This window comes from Urtica dioica, chromosome 2 (assembly GCF_054948205.1).
Source record: "Urtica dioica subsp. dioica isolate 48M chromosome 2, U.dioica_male_clone48M_v1_H2, whole genome shotgun sequence".
NCBI lineage: Eukaryota > Viridiplantae > Streptophyta > Magnoliopsida > Rosales > Urticaceae > Urtica > Urtica dioica.
In genome coordinates, this window is record NC_142757.1 from 33,412,438 (window position 1) to 33,424,450 (window position 12,013).

The 12,013-nt window shown below is 38.4% G+C and overlaps 1 protein-coding gene across 1 annotated transcript; it reads right to left on the minus strand.

The window, feature by feature from the left end:
* Positions 1-1,425: 1,425 nt before the first annotated feature.
* LOC149404455 (uncharacterized) lies at positions 1,426-4,906 on the minus strand. The gene is made up of 7 exons (XM_089606708.1): positions 4,704-4,906; positions 4,083-4,515; positions 3,868-3,921; positions 2,677-3,794; positions 2,327-2,506; positions 2,052-2,221; positions 1,426-1,967 (listed from the first exon to the last, which is right to left on the minus strand). The coding sequence occupies exons 2-6, from the start codon at positions 4,474-4,476 to the stop codon at positions 2,063-2,065; spliced, it is 1,905 nt and encodes a 634-aa protein (XP_089462834.1). The 5' UTR covers positions 4,477-4,515; positions 4,704-4,906; the 3' UTR covers positions 1,426-1,967; positions 2,052-2,062.
* Between the last annotated feature and the right edge of the window lie 7,107 nt (positions 4,907-12,013).

Below are 12,013 nucleotides of genomic sequence, written 5' to 3' on the forward strand. Positions count from 1 at the left end.
GATGTTCAAGATGAAGGACGTGGAAGGGGACGTGGACGTGGTGGAGGATCAAGCCAATCAACTCAACAACCCACACAACAAGCAGCTAGTACGAGCCAATCAACTCAATAACCGGCACAACAAGCACCGATAAGGGTAAACTCAACAACTCTTAAACCCAATTCTATTATTTGTATGTGGTCATTACTCATAACCTTTCTGATTGCAGCGGAGTCCTCGAATTAACCGGGCCCCAACCAGGTTAGTTGTAACACGTCCAAATACTGACGGAAGCGGCTAGTTGTAACACGTGTCTAAGTTCTGAGTTGAGTTCTGCAACATTTCCGAGTCCAGTGGGTGAAATGTAACCGAGGTACGAGTCCAGGGGAAAAAATGGGATTAATTCTTAATTTTAATATACTATCTAATTATAACACCCCTTATTATTCTAATATTTGGTTATTTTTCAAGGTGAGACTCTTGTTTTTCTTTTGTCTAATATTTGATGTTTGGGCTGAATTTAATTGAATATAGCAATTTGTAGAAAAAAGAAACAATATTATACGTTACTCTGAATGTGTTGAAGATATTTTGTCCAAGACTCAAAACCCGGAGGGTTATTATTATTATTATTATTATTATTAAAGCAGCTTAGCCGCAAGTGGAGATTGAACTCACGACCTTTATTTTGGAGGTAACGTGTAATTACCCACTAAGTTATTATTATTATTATTATTATTATTATTATTACAAAGTTTACATGTTATTAAAATATGCTACCAAACATTGTTGTCATTTAATAAAGATGCATATGGTCACATAATTTGTAATAACAAAGAGAGATTAGCTTAGTTGGTAAAACACCCACATTCCCGAATAGGTAGATGAGCGCAAAAGCAAAAAAAAAAAAAAAAAAAAAAAAAAAAAAAAAAAAAAAAAAAAAAAAATTAGAAGTCTGTTCCAAACTATTTAATCTATATTATAAATTTTGCTTCTCTTCTTTAGGATATTCTTTTATAATATCCACAAGTATTGGCATCAATAAGCAGTCTACTAGCTAATCGATGGACTCATTTGTATCAGTATACCAAATTTCTCCGAAATATCTGTCAATATCTTTGTCGATAAACAGTATCTTCATTTTACACCTCTTTTAAACAATATCCGTCGGTATCTTCATTTGTATCAGTAGCTTCTCTGCTGGTCTTACATTCTACTCTTTTTAACAGCCCTGCATGGCTGGATGCTTGTATTGACCAAGATGTGGTCTCCTCTTTTGCTGATTAATAAAGTTGTGTTTTATCAACCAAAAAAAAAAGGATAAACAGTATCTTCGTAAAACAAAACCCCCGTCTGGCGTCGAGAGATATTTCAATCCTTGGCAAGGAGGCAATAAATCGACCCAATGCACTAGACACCACCAATAAAATTTGTGAACAAAAAATGGGCACCCAGTATAATAACATCATATCATAACATCATATGCTTGTCCGAAAATGACCAACAAAAACTACCTTCATCGCCCGTCTTCCAAAATAGAAAAATGTATCCTCTACAATTCAGAACAAAAGGTCATAAAACAAAGTCATCAAGATCATGACCACATTTTGAATCAAAGTACTCTTACACCTCTTCTGGGTGTCTTACGACTCGCACTGCCACAGAAACTTTCTTCGTACATTTACATGGTCCTCTTGAAAGCTTTTCAGCCAGTGCTCTAAACCGAAGGAGAAGACAAATCTCCCGTAGAAATTTTTTTTCATGGGCAAAGTTGGTTATCAGTTATCTGCCGATAACTCAGTGAGCTAATATAATTCTCTATAAAACAATTTAGACTACATATTCGGCCCCATATGTGTTCGCCTGATAAAATGATCGATTCTATTATTTTGTTAGTTACAGCTATAGCCCTTACCAAAAACTCCAGAGAAGAGTTTGAGGTTTCCAAGAGCACCCGAAATTCCAAAGGCAAGAAATCTCCCATGCACCTACAGAGCAGAGGAAAGATGTCGCAGTCAATTTTTTTCTTTTCTTTTCTTTTTGAAGACCAAGAGTTGGCACGAAGAAAATACCTTATACATGCTCATTTCTGCCCATCCATCTGTAACTTCATGCGCAGAATGTGGTTCTCGTATTTCATGGAACACAATGCCGCTTGAGCTTCAATCCACAAACTCAACAGAGCTTGTGGGTGAAACTGCTCATCAACTTGACGGGTTTCTTTCAGAGCCGCCCGATGTACCTACATTGCATGTCAAACAGAGCGGCTTTTAGGTTTTCCCTAGAGACGCGGATAATACATGAGTTCGATTGCGAGAGCTGTCACAATTAGAACCAAGACTTTTACCGGAACGACGCCATTCCCTATCCCAGAAGCCATATCTAAAGATGAAGACACGTGACCCTGAATTTTCGTATAAGGCATATGAGGATAACTCTGGCCCCACCTGTGGTTGCTCTGGCTGTCGAGCTTGCGACTAACAACCAGATCTTTTGACCTTGTCGACCCAAAATCTGGGTTTGTTGTCTGCACAAAATAAGCCACCTTCTCAGAATATATTACAATTCTTCTACGGTTATACATTGAGTTAATGGTAGAAGGAAACAGCATATTCCGTCCACTAAGTCAAATATTGTACAATATTAGAAGATAAATTTTTGACATGATTTCACAAACGTTACTCACAAACATCATACCTCGAGGATTGATGTTGAGTTAGTCCGATAGTCCAAAATGCCTGTGTGAGGTAAACCAAGACTGGGGGTCTTTCCATTAACCATGTGTTTGATAGGGACACAAAGGTTATCAATAATCTCGCGAATCATGTCGTGGTCGTGGCCACTTAAGGAGCCGAAATCGGGGGTGTAGTTTTGGATGAGCGATTCAGACAGATAATGTATCGCTTTGACCATCATGGATACATTGATATTTGGACAACTAGACAGCGAATGGGAAAGGTACTGAAGCATGTCGCTGTATTCGTCAAGAGATTCGGCTCCAGAACTTGAAAAACTCGGTACATTCTCAGCGTCGAATACAGGAAACTTTGCTTCTATGTTATGCAAAGCATTCTTTATTCCTTTTGTAAAGCCTTCACGACTGTGACCTGGAGAGATTCTATCCACAGAACTAGTATTTGAGTTCTCGAGAAGAGTTGAGTCTTTTCCAGGTTCAAAAACTCTGCTAGATCCCCGATACCCAGTTGGCTGGCAAAACTCAGCTGTAAGAGAATCCACGAGCCGTCGATCTTGACGCGGCGGATTAAAACTCGGCGGGTCATTTTCCCCAAAGGATGTCAAACCGTGTCCCACAAAATTGCTCGACGAATAATTTGAAACCACTTTCGTGTGCGAAGGAATGAATTGAGGTGCCTCTGGGTTCAAACTGGGACCCGCCTCCGATTGATTTGTAAGAGTGTTCACAGGCTCCGAAACTCTGCCAAAAGATCTTCCGGAATTCTGGATTCCTTTCCAACAGGGTGAGTCCAAATCATCCTCATTCTCATTCAACGATGGAACAGAATTCGGCGTCGAAATGCGAGCTGTCGACCCGGAATTTTTCGAAGCTAGAGCATAAAGAGCAGCTTTTGGACTAGCTTTGTGCTCAGATTTCGTCACCGTTAAGCGATCCGAACCCTTCACAGAGACGGATTCAACAGCACTTATTTCCTCTTGGATAACCCCTTTCCCATTGGCTTTCAGCGAAAAATTCCCACCATAAGAACTGCCGTTACTACACGCAAAAGGATTTCCAATAGGATACGATCCACTTGGTAAAGATTTTGAATTGGTAATCGATGATCCGAATATGGGAGCTGGAAAATAAGGGGGTCAGAAACATCCACCGTGTATAATCACAATCACCGACGAGACGATTAAGGACCTTACCTTTGTTTGACATATTTGGCGCCACCGTAGCCTCAGAGAAAGTTACCTTCGAATCTACAAACGAAAAAAATAGTAATTTGGCGCATCTAATTAGATTTTCGAGACGAATTAAGAATTTGAACATATAATCTGTAATCATTTACTGGTCTTTTTCACACAACAGCAAAACAATAATACAAGTAAGCCAAAAATCTTGCGGGTCTTTTAGAGAATACCATGTTTGAGCAAGCCTTCCATTGCTGAGGAACTCAAAAACCTCGATTCGTTCCTCAATTGCGATGCACCGGCGTCGAATTCCGATTGGTTATGAGCGTTGAATGGGGCGGCCGAGGCGGATAGAGCGGCGTCAGAGTGCACAAACAGTTTATCATCTTCCAAATCGATGAGATTGGAGAATGGTTTTAGCAAAAGGGAGTCACTGAATGGGTAGTCAAGATGGTTGCTTGTTGAAGGAGCCAAGGGTTTGGTGAGGGTTGACTTGGTCAACGGATTCGGGGCCTGTGATTGACTGTCTTGGCCTTGGTGTGCCATCGTAAACGGCTGAGCCAAAGGCGACAATCGAGAAGCCCATGATGATAAAGAACCTTTCTGAGCAAAACCCTCTTCCATATCTAAAAGGCTTGGGATGTTAGTTTCTGTAATTTTTTCCTGTCGAGAAAACAAAATTGGCCAAGCTAGAACTGATCAGTTGAAAAATAAAACCAGCAAACGCAAATTACTTGATACGGGTGATTCAACACGCACAGTCGGGATGAGAAACCGTACTGTACTGTAAATTATATTTATCAGCAAATTAAAAAAAAAATGGAGAGGAAGGAAGGAAAATTGTGACAGACGTTTATATTTTGCCGAGATTGGCTCGATGGTATGGAAACGACTATTTTGCCGAGATTGGCTCGATGGTATGGAAACGACTCTGATTCTAGGAAGCCTTCCTGTCTTTCGTTATTCCTCTTCGTCTTCCTGGGAGAAAGTAAAACCCTGACTTCCTTTTTCCCGAGAAAGCGAGGAACTGTTTCACCTGAAAAGTTGCTTATTTCTCATTGGCCAAAACACAAATATTAAAGTTTAGAAAAAAAACAATATCTTTTGGAAAAAAAAATTATATGCAAAATTTGGAAAAAAATAATATATTATCCATAGTCATGAAATTGGATTTTTGTTATTAATAAAGTTCAAAATTTGAAAGTATGATTCGTTTGACCAAAATGCTCAAAGGTTTTGTTGGAATCCAAAAAATGCGGGAAAAACAAATAGAAATTGGTTGTATTTTCTAGTTAGGATTGAGAAAAAAAAAAAAAAAATTTGATTTTCTCCATATCATCTTCATCTTGTTTCAAATTTTCAATTTTTTTTTCTCATTTTTAAGGTTCTAAACAGACCCTAATAACTAAGAAAAAAAACTCTTGATAACTAAACAAATAAATTGTCTAACCTAAACCTGGCTTACCGGGAGTTCCCGCGCCTCCCGTCCCGCCCCCGCCCGGACTCCCGTTAATTCGCCGAACGGGAGTCCCGTCCCGTTATATAACGGGACGGAGGCGGTAAATGTCTAACGGGATCCGCGGATCCCGTTAGGCAGTATAAAAAAAAAAAAAAAATTAAAAAAAAAGAATTTAATAAATAAAATGAAAGGATTAAAGTGAAAAGATTTGGAATAAGTGGGTAGAAATGAAAAATATGAATGTTGTTAAATAATTAAAAATGGGTAAAAAAAACAATAAAGAAGAATGTGAAATTAAAAATGGGCCTCCTAAAAAACCTCACCGACCCCTAAAAAGGTGCGACGGCGAGGAAAAAGAGCACCCCTTTCCTCGTTAAATGTTTGAAAATGTATCCCGGACAAGGGCCGGGATATCCCTTTGTTATACACGATACTTTAACCATTTATGTTTACGTTTGCAAAATCAACTTCAAAATCGTCTAGAATATCGAAGCACATGAATGTTTCTTGTGCTCGATTTCGATGTTGAATCCAATCTTTTCCGCACGTCAATGCTTCGACCATCTCCGGTTTCAGGCTGCATCTTCTATCGTCGATGATCCGGCCCGCGCTGCTAAAAGCCGCCTCAGAGGACACAGTTGAAACTGGGATGGTGAGGATGTCTTGTGCCATAGATGACAAGATCGGAAACCTCCTCGCATTCTGCCTCCACCAAACCAAGAGGTCGATGGCTTCGTCGTCCGACCTGACCCAATCGTTCCTATCGTACTCTTGGATCTCCGGATGGGACCGTGCGTCGGTTGCGCTTGACCTCGTCTGACTTGTCCCAGCTTCTTGTTGTTGAGGAGACGGGCTGTACGCGGGCGCGTTGACGAAGACATTCGTGTATTGGTGTCTTCTCGGATATTGCGTCTGTGATTGAGAAGGTTGCGCTCGGTATTGCGGTAGAAGTTTCGCCTCGTAAACCTTGAAAAGATCAAAAAAAGCTTGCACGATCCTCGGAAGATCAAGTGCAACGTAATCTTGGTCCACAAAATGGTTTCTTATGTATTTCAAAAAAAATTTTAAACCTCCAATTTTACATCGGACGTCTAGAATGGCTCCAAAACCGTATAGTAATGGAACCTTTCCAGCCCCCCAATATTTTAAAAACTTTGCTGTCATTGCTTGAATAGAATCTTGAAAAATAGTTTCGTTTTTATTTTTATCAAGATGCACAGCTATTGCGGTCATAGTATGAAGACCGAGAAAAGAAGTGGGAGTGTAAACAGCAGAAAGATAACAAGTTTCTTTATAAAAAATGTCGAGAAAAGAAACAAATGATTCAGCCATCCTAATATCCAAATCAGATATAGCGTTTTCGCCATGTACGCTGTTAATGTAAGAAACAATAACATCGACGTAACGCTCGGATAAGAAGTTGGTCAGCATAAGAAAGGTTGAATTCCACCTAATTTTGTTATCTAGGTGAAATGTGCGTTCTTGAAGGCCGTTTAGTCTAAGCCGTCTCTTAAGCTCATCTACTCTAGAGGTTGAACTATTTATCCAACTTATGTAATTCCTAATCTTGTTTATCGAAGGGTCGTAACTAGCGGCTCCGGCTTGAACTATGAGGTTGATGATGTGGGTAGCACAACGTTGATGTATAAGGGTTTCGTCTGCGTTAAGTTTTTGGGTCAACTCCCTAATCATGGCGTTGTTGCTAGTGGCATTATCTAAGGTCACAGATATAACCCTATTGTTCAAACCCCACTCAGCTAAAACACTAACTATGATATCTAAGATGTTCTCACCAGTGTGCGAACCTTCTATCCTCCTAAACGCTATGATACGTTTGTTCAGGTTCCAATCGTCGTCTATGTTATGGACTACAACGCTCATAAAGTCCATCTTAGATTGACCGGTCCATATATCCGATGTTAAGGCTACGCTATATCTACCAGAGGATATTGAGTCTTTCATTTGTTCCTTTTCTCCTAAAAACCATTTTAGGATATCGGATCTCAAGGCTTTCCTAGACATTAGTTGTACGTTTGGAATAAAAGAACTAATGAATCTAACAAAGCCTTGAGATTCGATATGACTAAAAGATTGATCGGTTGATACAAAATATTCAACTAAATCACGTCTAAATCTTAAAGGATCGATGTTACTTACTTGGGTTGTAGAGGCTCCAGATTGTGTCCCCCCCTGGCAGTGTCTGTGATGACTCCACAATAGCGACGTCCCAACTCTAGTGTTATGAGCGCTAAAGATTTTGCCACAAACGTGACATTTTCCGGCTTTTTCACCGTTGGCAACCACCTCTTCAAAGAACGTCCAGACAACAGACCTCGCTCGACGTCGTGATGCTTGTGCTTGTTGAGGTTGTTGTTGTTGTTGCGGTGGTTGTTGTTGTTGAGGTGGTTGTTGTTGTTGTTGTTCTTCTCGGGCACGTCGTCTTTGTCGGGTCTCCTCTTGTTGCTCACGTTGTCGAGGTCGTGGAACTTGAGTTCGAGGCTGAGGTGGTGGCGGTGGGACGTCTTCTTCTTCATCCTCCTCCTCCTCGTCATCATGTTGTTCATTTGGATCTTGGGTTTCGTCGTCGTCTTCTTCTTCATTTGGATTTTGGGATTGATGATAATGTTCCTCGAACACTTGAAACTCTTGAAAAGCGGCTTCGGATGGCGGTATTTGTGCTTGATATGCTTGCTCGGGATCCATTTGAGGATAATATGGCATTTGTGTGTTTGGAATTTCGGTGAATTCCGTATTGTGGAAAGTAGGAGCAACATAATTTGGATCGAAAGAGTATTGGGTGTTTGGGTCGGGGGCGTTTTGAGACAAATGCAACCAATTTTCTTCAAAACGGTGCATTCGTTCACCTCGGGAAGTTCTTCCCCTTCGACCTCCTCGGTTGTGGGATGATGATGCCATGAGAAAATGAAAGCTTTAGAGAGTAAAATTGAGAGAGTTTGAGAGAATTAGAGAGAGAGATTGAGAGAATTTGAGAGAATTTGAGAGAGTTTGAGAGAGTTTGAGTGAAAGGTGTGAAGAAAATGAATGAAATGGGGGGGTATTTATAGATTTTAGAAATAAGTGGGAAAAAAAAAATAAATAAAAAAACCTCATTTTCGCCTCCAACGGCTAAAATCCAACGTTCATATTCGAACGGCTCTTTTTTTTCGGCCGTTGGATCTTTGATCCAACGGCCGAGATTTAAAAAAAAAAAAAAAAAAAAAAAAATAAAAGCAACGGTCGCTAACGGGATCCGCGGATCCCGTTAGCTACAGTAACGGGACGGGACTCCCGTCCGTTAGTCTTAACGGGACCTCCCGTCCCGTTACCTTCATTACCGGTAGCGGGGATTCCGTCCCGTCCCGCTACCGGTAAGCCACGTTTAGTCTAACCTCAATACGAAGCAAAAAATAATACCATTATAATAACTTGTGGTCGGATGCTATATTTTCTTGGTCAGAAAGGATATTTATCAACCACTACATATTCTTTTAAATTTTGAAGCAATTTTATAAAAACAAAAAATCCAATTTTATGACTTATAAGTCATTTTATGTAAAATTATATTTTTACCGTTTTATCTTTGATTTATAATATTAAAATTGTACACCAGTTCATTCTTGATTTTGATTGCGTTGAATAAATAAAACTTATGTAAACTACCCGAAAATGACTATTGATGAGTAGTCCTAATTTTAAATAGTAGAGTCTTCTAACTTCAACAAAAAGTGAACAGTCATCTATTTTTTTATGTAATGTAATTATGTTTGTGCAAAATATGTGTTTTTGAGAAATTGTCTCAACTACCACTATTTGATAAGTTTTTTCTAATTTTCCACCAAAAGCTTAATTTGACCAGAAATACTAGTAAGTCACTTGTACAAATACAATTTTACCATCAACATGATGTCAACAATTGACATCTATTATTGACATCTGTGAGTTTTGGGTTCTCTGTTTGTTAACATAGATGTCAACAATTGACATCTATTGTTAACATCTATGTCAACAATTGACATAAATTGTTGATATCAATTGTTGAGGGTAAAATTTATTTGTACAAGTGGTTTAGTAGCATTTTTGGCAAAATTAAGCTTTTAATGAGAAATTGAAAAAAAAAAAAAAACTTAACAAATAATGGTAGTTGATGCAATTTCTCCAAAAATAAAATAGATTAGGTGATCCGCTTGCTCTTATTTTCCTATTAATTGATACAAGAGATCATGCGCTAGGGCTTCTCTTCAATTTATAGAGACTTTGGCCTGCCATTAAGAACAGCTCAAACGACAGCTTCTCTGAGCTGACGGGGAGAGATTTTTGGGCTTCTATGGTTGCTACAAGCATTGTGGGCAGCGCAAGGGATAAAGAAAATTTGGCATTGGTGCCCCTGCATTGCACCGATGCCCGGATCTTTTAAAATATATATTGAATTAATTAATAAATTAACAATTATTATTTACTATTGAACTACCAATTATCAATGAATTATCAATAGATCTAAGTACTTGAAAAATTAATTTTATCTACCATTAAACTACTAATTTTACCATATTCCCAAAAAAAATTTATACATTCCCAATTTTAGAATATTGTTATTTATTATTTTTACATGTAACTACATTTAATTTTATCATGCTCTTAATTTTTTTTCAATATTCCCAATTTTTAAGGAATTTCAATTTTTTCCTCAATAAATAAGCATTTTTCTATCCATATCTTCAAACCAAAATCAAATTTCTCAAAAGTCTTTCCATTCCCCAAAATAGATTCTCATAATAACCCCGATACCAAAATTCTCCTGATTCTCCCTCCACAACCTTCCAAACTCTATCCCAAGCATTTGGTTTGGGTAGCATTACCTCTTGTTTGTGAGGTCTCCTAGTGCTTGAGGACATGGATTCAATCCCCCGCTAAAGCAATTTGTATATTCTTTATAATTTAAGCTTAAAATCTTGCATGTAATTAAATATGCAATGTATGAATGAAAAAAATAGTAATAAAACTTTCCAAACTCTAAATTTTTCATATTCTTAATTCTCACAAAATTCAACAAATTCTCTACCTTCAAATTTTTTGAACCCAAATTTCAATTTTCTATGTCCTCTTTCCCTTATGGGACTCCCTCCTCCACAACTTACATCAACATATGTCTACAAAACACCTCCACCATCCATGTTTGTGTCAGAAAGTCAACTTACCAAAAGAAGGTGAATCTCGACAGGAAGCAAAATACAATGTGAAATGGGGCTAAGAAGCAAATATACCTCTGATAAGTGGATGCTTAATTCATCTAAAGATGTCATCAGTGAGAATGATCAAACTTCAACAAGCTTTCGGGATCGGATTGTCGAATACTTCAACATTAATCGTCAAAGAGAATAGCATAAAAGACCAAGAAAATAATGCAAAGACTATTAGTCAAAGATGAATCAAAAGGTAGCTCGTTTTAATGGGTGTTATAAACGATTACAACAAGCACGCCAGTAGTTGGTCATGTGAAGATTATTGAGAAGGCCCATCAGATATACAAGTTAAAAAATAATAATTCTAATTTTATGCTCGATTATTATTCAAGATTGTTGAAGGATTAGCCTAAATGGAATAAAACTTACCAATGGCAAGGTGCAAAGAGGACAAAAGTTTCAGAAGTAGGTGCAAATAGCGCTTGTTCTTCTTTTACACTACCAGTTGCTCTTACTTTAAACGAAAAAAGTAACTTGGATTATAAACCAAGAATTAAATACATATGAAAAATTCTAGTTGCTACGAAAAGATTTAATGCGATCTCAGCAAGATCAGTTAATGATAATAATGTAAGTTTCAGAGAATGAAAATTCATATTTATCTTGGCTCTAAAGGCCGAAATATATAGATACAAAGAATCCTAAAAAAGAGGAAAGATAGGAACTAAAATAGGAAACTTAACTAACCCTAGACTGATTCTAATCTTCGAGTATTTACAGCATAATTACATAATATTATATAACTAATTTCCTATTTTCTACACTCCCCCTCAAGTTGGCGCATAAATATCAAACATGCCCAACTTGCTTACAAGAAATTCAAAAACAAGCCTAAACAACCATTTAGTCAAGATATCCGCAGTTTGCTCCTTAGTAGTAACAAACGGAGTGCAGATTATTCCATTGTCAAGCTTCTCTTTGATGAAATGTCTGTCAATCACGATGTGCATTGTTCGGTCATGTTGTACCTGATTCTGAGAAATGCTAATAGCTGCCTTGTTGTCGCAAAACAACTTTAGAGGCAGATTTGCTTCCTTCTTTAGGTCTTCTAGAACTCTCTTAATCCATAACAACTCACATATTCCATTTGCCATCGATTTGAACTCTGCTTCCGCGCTACTCCTTGACACGACGCTCTGCTTCTTGCTCCTCCATGTCACTAGATTCCCCCACACATACGTACAGTAACCTGAAGTAGACTTTCTGTCACCTGGACCGGCCCAATCAGCGTCTGTGAAAGCCTCAACTGTCCTGATGTCTGATTCTTGAAGAACAATCCTTTGCCAGGACAGCTCTTCAAGTATCTAAGGATCCGGTAGGCAGCCTCGAGGTGTTCTTCATATGGATGGTGCATAAACTGACTCACAAGACTCACAACAAAGGCAATATCGGGCCTAGTGTGTGCCAAGTAAATCATCCTACCAACCAATCGCTGGTATTGCTCCACATTGACTGGAGTCCC